This window comes from Pteropus medius, unplaced genomic scaffold (assembly GCF_902729225.1).
Source record: "Pteropus medius unplaced genomic scaffold, Ma_sr-lr_union100, whole genome shotgun sequence".
NCBI classification, from domain to species: Eukaryota; Metazoa; Chordata; class Mammalia; order Chiroptera; family Pteropodidae; genus Pteropus; species Pteropus medius.
Genome location: NW_024340849.1, coordinates 12,909,955 through 12,929,159, shown reverse-complemented (window position 1 = coordinate 12,929,159; position 19,205 = coordinate 12,909,955). Strand labels below are relative to the sequence as shown.

Below are 19,205 nucleotides of genomic sequence, written 5' to 3'. Positions count from 1 at the left end.
CAAAAATAACACAAAAAGATTATAAAAAAATGTGACTAGGACCCACATCTAATTTTTAAAAATCATTCCCGTGTAATTTTAGTAATGACTACCAAATTTAGTAATATCTAATTTCATATCATGAAAAATATACATATACACATCATGAAATATAAAAATATAAAAAAATGCATAAGGCATGAAATAATATGAAATAGAGATGTTCAGCTTAAAAAATTTAAGCCAGCAAAGAGCTTTTACGTGTCTATTTATTGACTGGTGGGAATACATCACATTGAGAATACATGACATGCATTTTTGGGGAGAAATTAACCAAATCTGAAATGAAGCCATTCAATACACCTGCTCAGAGTTAATAAGGTAGCACAGATCAGATGTGAGGGCATGGTGGGGACGACTCAGTCACTTACAGTTATCATTAAGATTCTAGCTGTAAATTCTTTTGGAACTTATTTATTCTTAATTATTTAGAAACTACTAGGAAAGAGGGAAGATCAACCTACCTCTTTAGCTAAAAGTAATACTAAGAAGAATGCTGTTCATTGAAGCACTGAAAAAAAATTTTGCTCTTATTTCAAATTGTTAAGGCAATTCCATTTTTACAAATTCTTCCATATATATTTGTATGCCTCAGAATTATAAGCAGCTATACAGATTTAGAAAAAATAACTGATACAAGAGACTATTCATTTAATTCAAGTATCTACTGTTGAATTATACTCTAATACAGATTTTTACACCATATTATCAATTTTTCCCCAAGATGTTTAACTCATTGATATAATAAAATGATATAAAGAATTTAAGTTACACTTAAAAGTACAGAAAGATAAACTGGAATGTCTTAGACCATAATTAAAAACTGTTTAATTATATATATGGCATATACGAGGCAAAGATCATAACCTATTAGTAGACAAAATGCTGAAATGCATTCATAATTGCAGAGTTACATACCACGTCTTTATCCCAACTTTTGTAATGGATATTTTTTTCTTAAAATGACAATATCGATGTCAGTTGATGTTCAAGTGATCTGGATTGCTTTTTGTGATAGCAGGAATAGAAAACAAAAAGAGAAAACAGAACCAGATATATTCCAATGGAATAAAAATGGGAAGATCTTGGCTTTTGTTCTTTTTAAAGAGGCAGTCTGTTGTTCTCACAAACTGTATTCTTTCCTTCGTGCTTCAGGAGGACTCGGTTATGGCTTGCAGCGCTGGACAAAGCGAGGGTACAGGCATACGTCTCGGATGTGATACCTATTCAGAATCCAGGTTAGGAATCGTTCTAAGCCCAAGCCATATCCTCCATGAGGACATGTGCCATATTTCCTCTGTTTAAAAAGGAGAGAAGAATGCTTAGTTTACAACTTTGTTTAAAAAGTTGAAATTTTCTACTGTGAAATGAGTTAGCTTGTTACGATTAAGATTCAACCCTTAATCTATATGCCACTGTGGACTATGTGTGAAGAAATAATTTGGTATGAAAAATAAACCAGGGATTAAATGCCATCGTGGAAGAAGAGATTTCAAACTTTTAAAATAAGTCAATGTCTCTCTTAGTCAGAGGAAAGTGAAAAATACCACTAGATGTTGGTAGGTTCGAATGACAAATTTTTAAAAATTCAGCAGCAATGAGCAAGCAAGCCAGCAGTTAAACAGGTTTTCAAATAAGTTAACATATATTAGAAAAAATAAAAATAGCAATATTCGCATGCCATATTATTATAACCACAAAACTGAATATGGTTCTTCGAATGCCAAAGTACCACCCTGAATTCTCTTCTTTTAAAAATTTCAGTTTATATAGAACTATTACAACGAAAATATTTTAGAGTATTAAAAATTTTTACCTGATCTGTGTACCAGTAATAGGGAGTGGGATCGATTCCTTCTCTTTTATAACCTGCCAGCATTTCTTCACTATCCCAGATACGCATTGAGCCTCCCACAATCTCACCAACATTGGGCATCAACACGTCAACCTTTACAGACAAGTGAATAAAATGCAGTTACTACCAGGCTGTCAGACAAGACACTACTCTAGAGTTTAAATGAAAATCATAATTAAGCTCCTATAGCTAAAAGGGCACTATGATCATGCAAAATTCAAATATTCAAATTCTATAATTTAACAAGGTCTGTTAAACCCAATCAGAGGACCAAAAAAAAAAAACTTCTCAAAATAGTCATTCTGGATTTATGAGATATTTGTCATGAGCTGTATCTCTTTTCAATGATAGTCCCCACCCCTTTAAAAGCAAAATTACTAATACTATTTGAGTCACAAACTGACAGATTCAGTAAGGCGGGAATCCTCCGGACATCGCTGCATATAGAAGGACTTGATCTCTACAGGAAATCGACACAGCAAGATTGGCTCATTAATGGTGTCCGTCATCAGTCTCTCAGGAGCTTCTGGGATATCCTGAGGTTAAATGAGACTTCATTAACATTTACAGTTCGAGATGCAACAAGACAGAAGCAGCTCTTTCACCCAACAGCAGCCCTTCACCTTATTAATGCAATACAGGAGAGCCTACGCACCCACCCAAAACCCATACACATGGGTATGAGGGACAATTTCTTCAAAGAACAAATAAATGTATTAAAAAATTTACACAGTTGTTAAATAAACTGTAAATAGACCTGCCTCCTTCCACAGTATATCTCAAGTGCCATGCTGCTTGAGGAATGAAAACGAAAAATAACCAGATGAAAACCACCCGAGCCATTATCACTGAGACTAGATGCTGCTCTGTTACTTTTTTCAGTGGCTAGTTTTAACTAGCTCTGAAGCAACTGCGGTCCACTTAGTACCAAAAGGCACAAGATAAGCAGTGAAAGCTCCAGAACACAGTGCATGCTATTAATAACACCAATCTTTAAACTTGCCTGTTATCTGCATTTCTATTACAATAAATCTATATGCCTTTGATGGTAGTAAGATAGTCATAAGATAAATAACCTATGTGAGATTTCAAGTGCAACCACATCTGGAACAGTTAGCCAAGAAATGTTAGATGATGCTGAATCAAGTTAATGTTTTTCTCTCAGAACACCCTTCAATAAACCACACATAAACTCCAGTTAAAGCTGAAAACTCTTGTCCCAGTAAAAACTGAGAGAGCTGGACAAGATTCACTGATTTGTTGAATGCAAGAACTGACGTGGAGCTTGGGCAGTCACCTGGCACAGCTGCTTTCAAGTTCTAGTCCCTAGAGCCCTCCACCCGCTAAAGTAGAGAGGAAGTGGGAGGCAAGTGGGAGAACTCTGGTCTCACTCTTTGCTGCTTCACATACTAGAGTTCTGCATAAAATTTAATTAGGGGAAAGGGGTCTTACTGTACATTCCAAAAAGCCTAAAGACTGTCAGTCTACTCTAGCGTCCTCATGTGTATGGATGTGGAGTAAAGGCTGATATGCACCGAGGGCTTCCTGCATCATGGACCCTGCTAGGCATTTGGCTCATTGAGTCATCACGCCTCCAAGGCAGAGGAAAGATAAGGAACCAGAAAGCAGGGTCACTGGCCTTCAGTAATATAGCAGTAAGGACAGCAGTGGCAGCTAATCCCCCCTGGAAAGCCTTCTTACTCCAAAGTTTGTGTTCTTTCCACTCAATCGCACCACTTTGCAGAATATTAAATAATAACAGTTCTCAATACAAATTTTATTAAACATTACCAACTGAATTCATTAAACGATAAGTGTAATTTATATAGACCTACTATACTGTTTGTCTTTCTATAAATTCCTTCTTAAAACAAAACAAAACTCTATCTAGCAGTAGTTACATTTCATATGTAAAGCAGTTAGATTTGCAAATACTGTGTAAGGAATGGTTAAATGCACAGGGATGAGGGTTTAGAAGAATGTTAATAATCTATACCCCCAATTCAGGTTAGGAGGGTGTCCCCATGCAAAACGGATTCATGCTGGGGCACCACACCACCTTCCCCATCAAGGCCTTCTTTCTTGGTTTTGCATTTTAACCAATGGCAACTTTTTTCTTTGAATCTCTTCCATGAGCAGGAGTTTTAATTCATTGTTTTGGAGGGAGAAATCCTTTTTGAATGAGCCAGATACTTTCTCCAGATAAACAAAACAAATGTATACATACACCAACATTTTGCATGTAACGTTACAGTTCACAAATTTCTGAAGCATCCTGCCAGCCCAGAGAATTATAACTAGAGCTTGTGATTGATCATGGAACAAGAGGAAAGAGGCAAAGGATGAGATGTGAAGGCTAAGAACTTGCTAATGTTTACTGAACACTACAGAAAGGCTTACTCTATACCTATTAACTCAATGAATCCTTGGCCAATCTCAGGCAGTTGTTCTTACCATTTATCTGATAAGCAGATGCCTCCTACATCAGTTAATTAAGCAGAAGTAGCAATACACGTAAGCACCATGCTGTCTTTGAAACAATGATTAGAACAGAATACATACCTCTCCAAATTCATAGAAAGTTCCATCTTCTTTCTTTATATTGTTTTCTTTTAGCCACACAATAGCATCTGAATAGTTCATCCGTTTGAAAGGCCGTTTGGGGGGCTTGAAGTTCTATGGTCAAAAGGAAAAATACAGTGTCTATAAAGAAACCATTAACACTAAAATTTCCATTTTAAGAAAAACGATTTAGCATTATTGTAAAATATTATTTCAGACTAAAAAATACAGATATCTCTATAAATGGAAAACATGAACTTTCTCTTATGTAAGTTAAAATATTATGAAATTATTGGCAATGTTTGGTATCAAATTTTAGTCTTCAAAATATTAGTTCAGAAATGAGTGAAGGTGGTCAAAAGGTAAAAACTTCCAGTTATAAAATAAATGAGTCCTGGGGATGTAATGCAGTTACTAATACTGTGTTGTAAATCTGAAAGTTGCTAAGAGAGATCTTAAAAGGTCGCATCATAAGGGAAAAAAACTGTAACTGTGTGGTGATGGATGTTAACTAGACTTATTGTGGTGATCATTTTGTAAGTATACATATATCAAATCATTATTCTGCAAGTACACATATATATTAAATCATTATGTTGCACACCTGCAACTAATGTTACATATTAACTCTATTTCAAAAAGTATGTATTAGTCATTGAAATTTCAAAGTTCACCAAGCCATCAAATCTACAAAAACTGAGGATAAAGACTTCATTGCCTTCCAAGAAGAAATCATCATTTGCATTCTCACAGGACACTAGACCTACCGGGTTGAGGTCATACACTATGCTTGCTGCAGGCGATTTCAAGACTCTGTCTACCACGTCACAAACCAAGTCCTCCAATCGGTTTAGGAGGTCCTCAAAGGTCAGGAAAGGGCACTCAGCTTCCACATGCGTGTATCTGAAGAACAAGAGACTAGCTCAGAGCTGCTCTTCATTTCTACAGTTTCTCTCAAGCAAAGATTTTAACACTGGGCAACTGTCCAGAAAGGTAAAATTCCAGCCTTGCTAACCTACTCCCAACTCTGCAATTAGTTTTAGACCGCCCACCCATCTTTTGCCCTCAAATAGTAAATTCTTGTTTATTCCTTAACATATAAAGGATCGAGGCAAGTGAAAGACTAGACTAGATCTTAGCTACCTATGGCCTAAGAGGCAACACTTCTTACATGGTTTCCATTAATTTATTCAACTTCCTTTCATATATTTTCTTAATATATTAACATTTTTACATAGACATCCTTTGTCTACATAAGGATTGCTCTTCTAAACACATTTTGTTAAAAATTTTTTTTAAATAAAAAGACAATTCCATACTCGGCCAGGTGCCTTCGTGTCCTGGATTGTTCTGCCCTGTATGACTGTGCAATACAAAAGACATCTCCCAGAGCTGGAATGCAGGTCTCCAGGTACAACTGAGAGGACTGAGTCAAAAATGCCTCTTCCCCAAAATAGTCAAGCTTGAAGAGTGTAGCGCCGCCTTCCACTTGTGTCTGCACTAATGTTGGAGGAGTAACCTGTTCAAATGGAAGGAAGGAGTAAATAAATAAAGGCCTATTGTGAGCACCTCTGTTCAAGTTTAAAAATGGCGAAAGGTATTGTTTGCAAGATGATGAATGCACACTCACTTCACAGTACCCCCTATCGAAGAAGTGATCTCTAAAGCACCTGGTGACCATGGAACGTGCTTTCATGATTTTGGACATGTTCTCTCCTCGGATCATCATGTGTCTGTTGTTGAGCTGGACGTCAACGTCGGACTCCTCATTGATCAGGTTATCAGCTCCTCCAGCTGGGGCTAACCCGATCAGTTCCCAGAAGTCACAACTCAGCTCATGGCCCCCGGGAGCCTACATTTTAAAAAAGGGAGTGGGAGAAAGAAAAAAAAGGGAGAAGACAAAAATTTTACAGTGTTAAAGATTTTAGTTTATGTCAAAAGTTTTGGTAAGCTGCTATTTCTAAGAACTTCATTATTATTAGCCTACCCTTCTAAAAAACAAGACCCAATAATTGAATTTCATATTGACATACTTGGTATTTTGGTATATATTTTCAGCTTTGGCCCAATAATTTAAAATAACTTAATATCCTCATTGAAAAACTCCTTAAATGCAAAAGTTTAACTCAAAGCTATTCCTCTGGGAGACTTTCTTTCAACTTTATTTCTAGTCTATTAGGTAGACTCTAGGGGCTCCCTCTGGTGGTTAATATGTCACATCTGTTTGTTTTCTTTCCCAGCCAACAAATATGAACAAAAATTACCAACAAGTAATTCTTAACTGGTATAGGTTATGTGCCTGTTGGCTTTGGAACAAATAGCTTTCTGAATATCAGAGTTTTATTTAACTTCTTTAAAAGAGGCTTTCAAATTCTATTCAGAAAGTTTCAGATTTAAATTACTGATCTTTCCCGAAATTCTTTGGGTAGATTGTTAAGTTTTTCTACCTAGCTGAAAAATTATTCACATACACACAGCACAGTGGCTACATTATGGCCCATGAGGATTATGTATGAATTCTATAAGGTTGGAAATCCCTAAGTTTGTTACATCTTATGAGCTGTACAGTGTTCATATTTCACTGGAAAATGAAAAGGCATACTAAATTAAGCAAGTGCACTGTACTTGTGTTTTATAAGCCAAATACCAAAAGTACAAATAAAGATATTGGAAAACAAACAAACTAATCTACAAATACCTATTCAGCCAGTAAGGAACTCAATTCACTCACCTGCTTGCCCTTTGGAGTAAGATTTAGTATTCCATACACTGCAACACTACTCTCAGTGGACAAGACTACTCCACTGTAACACTGACACTGAAGAAAGATCAAGTTCAAATTTAGTTATTCATATTTTACATTAAAATAGTCTAATATACATAAGCAAAGGGGATTATTTACAACCAAATTTTCTGCTCCAAAACTAGTAAAATAAGAAGATGGCCATCAATCTTTAATATTAATAAAGAACAGCTACTTCCATGAAAGATTTATCTATATATATAAATGTAAATACGTACTTTACATACATACATGGGCATAAATGACACTTAAAAGTATTTAAAAAGCTCATTTTTCATTTTAAAATTCAGACTGTTAAAATAATACACAGAGTCCTTCTAAGCTATGATCACCAATACGTGCTAAAATCATTAGCAAAAAAGTGATGGGGAACTTTATAATGAAGGGATTGCGCTATCAACACCCAAACCCATAATTAATAAAACAAAAACAATCGGATATTATGTGTTTCATGACAATGCAATTGGAAGAACACAGTTTTGCCCGTGCAATAGTCGTGTACCACCCTCTTCCAAAAGAACCTGAATCTGATTAGACCTAAATCCAGCTTATGAAAAATAAAGAAGGTAAAGGAACATGTTAAATTACACCGAATACAGAATGGCAGAAATTCCACAGGACAAACAACCAGGTTTTTTCCAACAAATAAATTTTTCCCATAATAACAGCTGAAAATATGTATACAGATCCTAAAATTCCCAAAATTAACGATCAAGGAACCTACTGAAAAAATCGAATTTTCAGTTACGAATAAGAGAAAATATTTACCAAATCATCTGACAAGACACACTGAAGATACCCTGTACCATCTCGCAACACCAGAAACATTAAATTCTTTCCTAAAAATGAGAAAGAGAAATTAGGTGGACTGTTCTCAAGGCATTTAAAAGTACTTTCTCATAATTCAATCTCATATAAAGGAAACTCCAAGGTCAAACATTGACAGTTCGAATCTCCCACGTGGCCCCCTTCCCCTGAAGCGTCCACTGGTAATGGCACTGCTCAGTATTTGTAAAGCATTTTATATTCTTCATTGTTCTTTCAAATCCGATGTGATCTGCATGATCCACATGATGATGAGAAAGCAAGAGAGTAAGCAATGAGATGAGGATTAGTCTTATTAACCACTGAATCCCTTGCCATGCTTAGTGTGGTACTGTGCGCTCAGTGGGAGGTATATAAATACTGTCATACAGAATCACTTTTTCTTATTTATGTCCCACTTCTTTTTTACAAGGACAAGGGATTTGATAAACACTTACAATAAAACATGTGTAATAGAGTAACGAAAAGAGAAAGAGAAAGCAAAATATCAAGACCTGGGGAGAAGAAGAATGTAAACATACTAATTATAAATGTTAATACTACTGCCAAAAATTAGTTTCAGGTTTGGCTCTCTACTTTCTGTAATACGTCCCCTGCTTTTCATTAAATAATTAAATTCAATTAAACAAATATTTACTGGATACCTCTTAATCACTAATTGCTTACAGTTAAATAGCATTTAAATAATTTAAAGATTTTTAAGTCATGTTGAATAAAAACAAATTTAGGATACTGATCACTATTTCCTTTAAAAAGCTAGCATCCAAAATCCACGATACCTCTGAGTAAATGTTTTTATGTTCTTCTTCATCTAAAACCAGGAATATTTAAAAATAAAAAAGAGAAAAGGAAAGCCATGCCTTTTACCTTGCCTACGCAGCCTGTGGACCCAGCCAAACACCTTTACTCTTTGGCCTCTATATCCTTCTAATGCGTGAATCTTCACCTGTCAAGTTAAAATAAATAACATTTGAACAATCGTGCCATTTATCACATATCAACTTCAGTAATATCAGATGGATGGCAGTAAAGTGGTAAAAAGTCACAAATTGTGGAAAACTGTAGCTAATTACTCCACTGCAGGTCAGAACCAAAAAAATATCACCATACTGGAGTGGTTAAAAAAATGAAAATAAAGTCTTCTTTCTCTTAGTATGAAACCAACAATGAGAAAGACACAGAACTTCAGAGACCACTATAGAAAATCAGTAAATAGATGAATTCACAATAGCAATGACTCAAGTCCACACAGACCCTTAGCCTTGACCTCACAGTCCCTCCCCCGCACTCTGGGAGGTGGAAATTAACAAAGGCTAGCTAGCTTTTTGTTTGGGGTATGTAGGAGGGGGGAGATGAGTAGAGAAAGGGGATGGAGAATACAACCTAGAAACAGCTTACTCACTAAGGAAACAGAAAAAAATATGACAATTCATCAGCAATAAGAACTGTTTGAAACCTAAGCATGCCCATTCACAGTCCAATATTCTGTCCTAAAAAAATATAGAAGAAATCCAATTTCATAAAATCACAAACGTTTTATGCATTTTAAAATATCATAGATTTCCGCCTTTTATTTCATGGTGAGGAAATGGACATTTTGGGAGGGTAAAAACACTCGACCAACACCGCACAGCACAGCCAGGCTGGATGGATCCCAGACCTGCCAGTTTTTGATCAGGATAGAATTCATTCGACACACAATTATTAAACTTTATAATAAAATAAACCCCCCAAAAACTATCAGCCTCAAAACTCTAAAACATTATTTCTCTCTATCCCTTCTAAATGAAAAGGAAAGACAGACAAATCAAAGGAACAAACCTCACAGCAGTTCCCTCAGACACAGAAATAACAGTCTGATGTAGCAAGTCCACAACATTCACAACAATACCTGTCATACTTACGCATTTTGGCTCTGGAAGACTTGGATCGCTTTGAATGGTAATCTTCTTCGCTTCTTCCAGGTTCTTTTCTCTTCTCAAGTTGTCTTTTGCCTAATTTTAAAGACAAAGCAATTTGTTAAGGTGGTTTCTAGTGTTCTAATTCCTAAAAAATGTTCACAGTGGCAAATACGTTGCTCACCTCTTTTTTTTCCCGGGATTCACTCTTCATTTGTTCCCTATGCCACATCTTTTTAATGTTCTTCATCTGTGATTTAGAAATAACATCCCACCTCTAGAGAGAAAAACAGATATTTGATATTTTCAAGACCTCTATGTTCTGATGAAAATTTATTCAGAAAATATAATTCTGTAAAGGTTGTGGCTCACCCTACCTCATTTTCTTTTTGTGAATCTACGTAAATGGTAGGAAATGGTTCTTTTCCTACTGTCATCAAAGCCTTGGGTGAAGAGGGAGAAAAAGAAAATGTCTTTAACATTGTACAATATTTGAAATCAGAATAACACTTTCATTCATTATAGGGCAACTTCAACTATCTAGAACATAATCAAGAGCCAAACAGAAAGCATAAAGACCCCAAAAGTCAAAAGTAGAAGTAGCAAGAATGGCTGGTTGAAGTATTAAGAACATTTTGTTTAAAGCAGAAGCCCTCAGGTCCTTTTGCAAACAATTCTAGGAAGTTACGTTACACAGTATACAGTTTCCCAGTACAAGCAGACTAGAAGCAACCAATTTTAAGTAGCAGTAGGGACCAGATATAGGTATGCTGACAACAGAGGAGAAAGACAATAGCACAAACCAATTGCAGATCACATCTAAATGGTTAATCTTTGCTAAGAAACAGGGAAGTAAGTTATTTCTGAAACTCTTTCAGCAAAATAATGGTTAAGAACACAAAAGACTAAGCTTCATTTAATTTGAAAAATAATCACCTGAATAATACCTTTTTTCACTAATACTAAGACACGTTAGGCATTGTTGTCATTATTATTTTACAGTTTGGTTTCTTAAAAAATAGATAGTTAAAGGTATATAAAAGGTAGATGTTTTCTTAACTGCTTCAAATATCCCTTCAATTTTTCTCCCAAGTTATTAAGTCAACCAAGAAATGTAAGGAATTACTACCTTCAGTCTCAAGGTCTGAAGCTTACAAAAATGACCCACTTTAACCTGATAAATCTTTTTCATCTTGTTTTAACAATAGTTCCAAATCAATGATTGGTGCAGAGGAGGAGGAAACCTGGACCTTTTAAAAACATCAAAGACAGTTCATCTTTTTAAGAATTAGACTTTGCAGGATGTTTGCAAATCGTTAGGAATTTATATACTTCCTGATACTCTAATCAACCCTTTTATATCACTGAAATTGAAAGACCCAAACTGTAATTCCCCAAATCAGAATGGCACTTTTGCTGACAGTGACATTCTACAAACATTCACCTAATCAGTGTTGTAAGTATGCAGAGCCAAGTCATCCCAACAACCCAGAAATCAGAGAAAGATTTTCCTCTAAGAGTTAAAGAAGTTGGACCTACATATGATACATCAAAGCATAATCATAGAGTGTGGCCTAAAAGAGGAGACAGAATGCTCCCAGAACAGGAGCACTTGATAGTAACCTAAATAAATACCCCCCTGATCTGTAGTTGCCTTTCCAAATATGTCTGCTTAGAGAAAATAAATATGCTAAACTCATTCAAGGATTCTAGCCCCTGAGAAATAATAGTATATTAATAAATTAGTATCTGGCTTCAAGCTCCAGACTCATGAGTTACTGAGTATGTGTTCTGAGAAACAGGTCCATTCTTGGTGTAATGATATAAATTAGGTCTTTGAGTTTCAAGGCTCAGGATCACATCCGGATTTTAGTGGCAAATTCACTAAGAGGCCTCAGGAGTCAATCTGGAAGAAACCTGGGTATGAGCTCACTGTGCATGAGGGAAGCTGATTTTTATTTCTATTAAGAATTGCTAAACTGGCCATTTGACTCACTGGAAAGAAAAATGCCAAGAAGCAATGCTGCGCGATAAGGAAAAAAGAAGACACCTTTTAAAAATGTTCAAATAAGTTTAGACAGATTATCTAATACTCTTAAAGCTACATAACTGTATACAATCCTTACATGCCCTTTTCTGAAAATTCTCTTCAAAACCCAGTGCTTGAAACAAAATTATCAACAAGTCACGTTAATAATTGACATAAGTCATTAATAAATGCAAGTCATTAATAAATGTTCTCCTATGAGAAGAGACACTACCTTTAGACCTGTTTTAAAAGGTTTCTCCTTGGTTCCATCACCGGTGGCATCATTTCCCTCTCGGTCTGAGACATATAGCTCTGCTGTTTTACAAAATGAGAATAAGTTACTCATTTGGACAATAATTATCAATCATCTCATACTACGTTATCCATTCTTTATCTTTGTAAACTGAGCACTCATTGATTAGTAAAAAATAACACAGTACAAAAAAATCATATAATTATTTTCCCATGCCCCCTATTTCAATGACATTCATCTCATAACATATTAGTTACAAATTTAGCTTTTCAAAATGAACTTTCATCACTTTAATTTGTGATACTGCTTCCCTCCACTTGAGACCCCGGTAATAAAGAGGAGCTTTGAAGTTGGCCAGACCAGTCTGCAATCTTGGAATGTTATAACTTAAAAGCCAGGGTGACCCTGGAAAATTCTGTTAAACTCTCTGAGCTTATTTCTTCGCCTTAGAAAATGAAGAAAACAATACCAATCATGAAGGACGGCACTGAAGATGAAATACAATTACACAAACAAATCAGATATGCCAGTGCCAGTGCACAGATGTCAAATAAATATCAGTCCCCTCTGGCCTTTAAAAGAAACCAAAGCTCTGAGGTGAAACAAATCACAGAAGGCCTCACAGCTAAGTCTGAGCAGTGGCAACCAGGTCTCCGTTTTTCCTTTTTCTATATACACTGTAAGGTCTCCCGGGAAATCTCAATATAAATGAGGATGTGTGAAAGAAAATCAGAACTCTAGTCCTTTCCTGACGATCACTCTGAAGAGCTTCATATATTGGGGTACCTTTGATGTCTGACGGTGCCTAAGTCTCAGCGGTATCACGGGATTTTTTGCAGTGGGGCGGGGCAGGGCCGGGAGCGGCCGCCATGCTGGCCCCGGGCACGCATGGCTGGAGGGAAGCCCGGGCCAGCCCAGCAAGTCCCGGCCCACGGGTCCGGGCCCCTACCGCCCGCGCGCCAGTCATTCGCACGTGAACAGGGATGGCGCGCCCACTCTGTGCCAGGCAATCAGTGCATGCTGGTAATCGGCCGGAACGAGGTTCCTGCTCCAGGCAGGGGCACCGCGCCACTTACACACTCCGGGGTCCCTGAGCCTCACTCACCGAGTACCATCGCTGCGGTCGCCCGGGTTACCTCCAAGGACATCGTCTACCAACACGCCGCAGGCTTGTCACCGAAACAAGGACCTGAGGAGTCCTTGACTAGAACGTTGCATCATCTAACGTCGTGAATAGGTCGCCCCAGTGAGTCACCGGAGCGTCGCGGCGCTATTGGCTACGAAAGGTTAGGGGACATGGGCAAGCGTCGCCGCAGCCGCCCTGTTTGGGTGGGGCCGAGACAACTTCCGGTCCGGCGCCTCGGCCCGGGGCCTTCCGGGCTTCGGGCCTTCCGGGCTTCGGGCCTTCCGGGCTTCGGGCCTTCCGGGCTTCCGGGCTTCCGGCCTTCCGGCCTTCCGCGGCGCCAGTGACCCGGCACTCCCTGATGCTGGAGACGCGGTGGCGCTGCTACCCTCTCCCTTCCATCTCCACCCCCTACTTTCTCTACTGATCTTACAATTCTGCCCCTCGCTAGAAACTCCCGGGCTCTCTTGGAAACCAGACCAAGGATTTCGGTCCATATCCCCAGATGTTGGAACGCTTGTGGAATAACTGTCATTGTACCAGATCCCCAATATTTTTTTGTTGAGTCCACTTGGGTGTGGGTACTGGCCCTGAGAAATGCAGGAGCAGGCGTTTGCTGTTATAGAAAGAGAGAAAGAGAGAGAGAAAGAGAGAAAAGGGAGGAAGGGAGCAAGGAAAGAAGGGAAAGGGAAAGGGAAAAAGGGAAAGGGAAAGGGAAAAGTTAAGTTTAACATTGAGTTGGCCCATATGGAGGCCCGAAACTAGTACTCAAAATGCAGAGTTCCCCGATGGCTTGTAGGTACACCATGGATTAGGGGGTGTGCTAGGAGCTAATTGGTTGGACATAAGGGTAATGAGTCATTTTTTTCAGGTCTTGAGGAGAGTTCTGAGGTCTTGTCTTGCATCTCTCTGTCAGGTGTCATGGGAAAGTAGCCAGGGGGATATTCCACCTTAGGGCTCAGGAGCTGAAACATAACTTAGGTCAAGATGTCATCTTTAGCCTGCCAGAGGTCTGGTCCCTGTGACCATTAGGTCCAGGCTACTGTCTTTGCTGCCTGTGGGCTCGCTGATTATCCAGGGAAAAGGTCAGGTCTCAGAGGTGGAGGGGATGGGCGGGGGATGATTTCTAGAGCTAGGATTTAAAACTAAATTTAATCAAAGTTATAGGGACCCACCGTTCTATTATCAATATATTGAGTGCCAGCAAAGAGGTGGGGTTGAGCCAGGCCAGGAACATAGTTAAGAACATAGCTCATATGCATTGCCCATTTTGGTGCTTTAACTTTCTAACTTCAATGAATGGATGTATTTTTGTATTTATGACTTGCACTGTGGTATATTTTTATTTAAAGTTAGAAGGATCCCTATTAGGAAGGTCATAATGATGTTGTGGAAAGAACTAGGGCTTCAAACGTGGTTGGAATTCTGGTCTGCCTTTAACTAACTGTGTGCCTTGGGATAAATTACCTAACCTGTCTGAGCTTCAATTTTCCTATTCATGAAGGAAGATATAAGTTCACTGCCCAACACCTAATAAGTACTAAATAAAGAGTAATTAACATTATCATTCTCAACTTAGTGAACTATTAGAGTTTGTCCTTGAGTCAAAGGAAAACATTTTTTTGTTCTGAAATAAATTCTAAAATAACTCTATACATAGGTTCAGAGTCTATCAAGAGTATCAACCAAATTCTTTTCTTCAATAATATTTCACCCAGTTTCATGGACTGTCTCTTTCCCTCTTTGATGAATGTTTTTTTGCTCACCCACATGTTTATTACCTATTGCTGCAAAGCGTATTACCCCAAACCTTAGAAGCTTAAAACAACAAACATTTGTTGCCTCACAGTTTCTCAGAATCAGGAATTCAAGAGTGCCTTAGCTGGGGCTTCTGGCTCAGAGTCTCTCATGCATGGAGCTGTGGGAAGGGGCTGCAGTCATGAAGGCTTGATTAGGTGAGGATCTACTACAGTGCTCAGATATGGCGGTTGCATAAGGCTTTGGTTCTCTTCCAGGTGGGCCTCCCATAGGACTGCTAATGACAGATCAGCTGACTTCCCCCAAAGCAAGTGGTCATAGAAAGAGAGAGCCTGAGACTGTATTAGTTACCTACTATTGTATAATAAATTATTCCCAAACTTCAAGTAACATTTGTTATCTCAAATTGTCCATGGACCAGGAATCTGGACAAGGCTTAGCTGGGGCCTCTGGCTCTGGGTTTGTTGAAAGGCTGCAATTAAGGTGTCAGTTGGGGTTGAAGTCATTGCAAATTAAGATCCTTAAATCTCACCTGGGGTAGATTCTTTTCCATGCTCACTCAAGTGGATGTTGACAGGATTCAGTTTCTTGTGGGCTGTTAGACAAGTCCCACTCAGTTCCTTGCTATGTGGGACCCTCCATAGGGCAGCTTGCTTCATCAGAGCAAGCAAGAGGGCAAGAGAGTATGCAATGAAAATGGAAGTCACAGTCTTTTGTAGCCAACTCTTAGAAATGATACCCCATCACTTTACCATATTCTAGTCATTAAAATCGAGTAACTTGGTCCAGCCAACACTCCCAAGAAAGTTTTTACATAAAGGTTTGCATATTAGGAAGCAAGGGTCACGGAAACCATCTTAATTGCCTACTACAGTGACCAAAAACAAAGCTGGAGTGCATTTTGTAACCTAATAAGTGAAGTGGCACTTTTTTATTTTTGCTATATTCTATTGGCCACACAGACCAATTTCAGTGCAAGATGGCAAAGGACTATACGGGGGTGAATACCAGGAGGTGGAGTTCAGTGAGAACCATCTTAGGGGCTGCCTACCACCACACACCCAGATTTTCTCCTCTTCATCCAGCTGTGAGCCCCTAGAGGCTGTCTTATGTGGATCACATCAATGGGCTCTTTGGCTTTTGGTCAGATACAGCCAATGGGGATCACCGGTGGCAGAGGAGAGGGAGGTGGCACGGTTGGAGTACTTATTCCCCCAGGTGTCTTATTGTAGGCTGGCTTCATTCACAAGTGAAGGCCACAGCTCCTGTCAGGTGGCACTAAGACTGGCATCCGATCTGCCCTTCGTGAATTTAGTTTTATCTGATATATAAAATTTGATGTATTGTCCCATGAAAATGTCCATTAGAAGACATTTAATATGGAGGGCTCCATACTCTGTGGACACTGGCCTTTTCCCCCAAACACTCCAGTGCTTGTTCAGAGAAAACATATATAAAGTGGGTATAGTAACAACATGGAAAGCTGTGCATAGGTCTGACCTCTTGGACTGCTCTTCATCAACTCTGATTTGGCTGCTACTGCCACTGAGACAACCCAGCCTGCCAATAGCAGAAGCCAACTTCGAGAACCTGATAGAACACAAATCTCTCGGGGACCCAGCTGGCCACGTGGTGGAAGAGCAATATGCGTTTCAACTATAGAGTCATAGTCCACACAGAGATGTGCCCTCCCTGCCTACAGCACCAACATCTGTGAACTTACAGAATGGTATATCCATCTCCACGGTACATAACATCTCTAAACAGGGAACATGTTTTCTTTTTTTTTTTTAATTTTCGTTAACATTGGTTAATGAAATCCATTAAGTTTCAGCTGTACACTATAACAGTAAGACATATATATTTACAAAGTGTGTTCACCTCGCATAGTTAGATTTCTTTCTGTCACCTCATATTTGACTCCCTTTACCCCATCTACCTCCCCCCTACCCCCACCCTCTACCCTCTGGTAACCACTAGTCTATTGTCCATGTCCATGAGTCTCTGTTTGTCTTGTTCCTTTGTTGCTTTTAGGTTTATAATGCACATATAAGTGATATCATGTGGTTTTCAACTTTTTCTGGCTTATTTCGCTTAGCATGATTATCTCGAAGTCCATCTATGTTGTTGCAAATGGCAGTATTTCATCTCTTTTTATGGCTGAGTAATATTCTATCGTATACATGTACCACAGCTCCTTTATCCAATCAACTATGGCAAAATACTTTGGTTGCTTCCATGTCTTGGCCACCGTGAATAATGCTGGTATGAACATCGGTGTGCAGATATCTTTTCAGACAGGAGTTTTCAAGTCTTTGGGGTAAATATCCAGTAGAGGGATTGCTGGATCATATGGTAAATCAATTCTTAGTTTTTTGAGGAACCTCCATACTGTTTTCCGTAGTGGCTGTGCCAATTCACAGTCCCACCACCAGTGTATGAGGGTTCCTTTTTCTCTGCATCCTCTCCAGCATTTGTTATTACTTGTCCTATTGATGATAACTATTCTAACAGGTGTGAGATGGTATCTCATAGGGGTTTTGATTTACATTTCCCTAATAGCTAGTGATGTTGAGCATCTTTTCAAATATTTGTTGGCCATTTGTATGTCCTCTGTGGAGAAGTGTCTGTTAGGTCCTCTGCCCATTTTTTGATTGGATTGTTTGGTTTTTTTTTTGTTGTTATTGAGTCATATGAGTTCTTTGTATATTTTGGATACTAGGCCCTTATCAGGGGTGTTGCTTGCAAATATATTTTTCCATTCTGATGGTTTTCTCTTTACCTTGTTGACGATTTCATTTGCTGAGCAGAAGCTTTTTAGTTCGATGTAGCCCCATTCATTTATTTTAGCTTTTATTTCCCTTGCTTTTGAGATCAAATTCACAAAATCTTCTTTAAGTCCAAAGTCCTTGAGTTTAGTTCCTATGTTTTCTTCTATGCATTTTATTGAAGGAACATATTTTCATAGAAGGAAATGTGATGATGGTCTCATACCTATGGAATTCTCTGGTTTATCCATGGGCTTTATGTAAAATTATTGTTTAAAATAGTCACACATGCTCCCCTTTCTTATATGGGAGAAATATACTTCCCTGCTTCATTTATGTTAGGTTTGGCCATGTGGATTTTCTTTGATCATAGGGTATGTGATACAAGCAAAGATTTCAACTATGCTGGTAATTTGAGTTTGTTTTCTTGCTTCTGCCATCATCATGAGAAGAACATGCCCAAACTGGTCCACTGGTCCGAGGAAGGTAAGAATGTGTAGCTCGAAGCCACGCCCAACTGAACTCAGTCTATCCAGATCAACTGATCCTTAGATGCATTGAGAGAATAAATGATTGCTGTGTTGCCTCTGGGTTTTAGAGCATTGCGCTACACAGTTTTATTGTGGCGATAGTAGACTGATACATGACCCATTGCCTAGAAGAAGCTGGTTTAAAAGAATAGCTGAAATGGGGGTCAGTTATGACACTCCTTAAGGGTAGGTACTATATATGCCTTAAACCGGTAGCCAGTGTAGGGTATAATCTCCCCCATACTGGAATGCACATTATTATTTTGGGGGTTGATTTCAAAGGTAATTTCATTTCCATGAAATAACTGAGATATCTATGACTTGCCCTGAATCTAGTAGTGAGGAATCTTTACTGTTCATTGCTCAAAGAAAGGACTATACCTCTCTATAACACCAGTGAAAACCACAGGAAATGGGAAGCGGGGGGAAGGGAACATAGCTCTTGCAGACCACGTGCCCATTACCCTCAGTTTCCACCCCAGTAATAAAAACAAAGTAGTTGGGTAGCACTGCTTCTTTCCCAGGGGCTAATCGCTGTCTTATTAGTGTATTGACCTCCGCAAGCCACCGTAGCATGGCCAGCTCAAGCTCAGGGTACGTGAGGCTGGTGCAGCCATGTTATTTCCGGGACGCTTCCGGGTTTCCTACACGTGTCTTGCTCTTTGGGTTTCGCCATACACCTTCAGACGAGGAGGGGACCCCCGGGCTGCTTTTCCAGCACTAGGTCCGAGGAAATCCACAGACGTCTTTAGAGCTTTCTCA

At 38.8% G+C, this 19,205-nt stretch overlaps 1 protein-coding gene across 2 annotated transcripts; it reads right to left on the bottom strand.

Moving 5' to 3' along the window:
- Positions 1–230: 230 nt before the first annotated feature.
- Positions 231–13,600, bottom strand: NARS1 (asparaginyl-tRNA synthetase 1). 2 transcript variants are annotated; one of them, XM_039840788.1, is made up of 15 exons: positions 13,370–13,600; positions 12,244–12,323; positions 10,360–10,425; positions 10,167–10,259; positions 9,989–10,078; positions 8,952–9,030; positions 8,028–8,098; positions 7,188–7,274; positions 6,087–6,308; positions 5,776–5,975; positions 5,224–5,359; positions 4,457–4,570; positions 2,299–2,430; positions 1,856–1,987; positions 231–1,336 (listed from the first exon to the last, which is right to left on the bottom strand). In XM_039840788.1, the coding sequence occupies exons 1-15, from the start codon at positions 13,410–13,412 to the stop codon at positions 1,205–1,207; spliced, it is 1,677 nt and encodes a 558-aa protein (XP_039696722.1). In that variant the 5' UTR covers positions 13,413–13,600; the 3' UTR covers positions 231–1,204. The 2 variants fall into 2 exon arrangements, with proteins under 2 accessions (XP_039696722.1, XP_039696713.1); XM_039840779.1 differs by having other exon boundaries at positions 12,244–12,326; positions 13,370–13,599.
- Positions 13,601–19,205: the final 5,605 nt, after the last annotated feature.

Excerpts from the sequence above, each read along its gene's own strand:
- NARS1 (XM_039840779.1), bottom strand. The coding sequence starts at position 13,412 with ATGTCCTTGGAGGTAACCCGGGCGACCGCAGCGATGGTACTCG. Across the intron at positions 10,260-10,359 it reads ATTCACAAAAAGAAAATGAG|AGGTGGGATGTTATTTCTAA; the intron begins GTAGGGTGAGCC and ends TTTTCTCTCTAG. Across the intron at positions 1,988-2,298 it reads ATTCCCGCCTTACTGAATCT|GTTGACGTGTTGATGCCCAA; the intron begins GTCAGTTTGTGA and ends TTGTCTGTAAAG.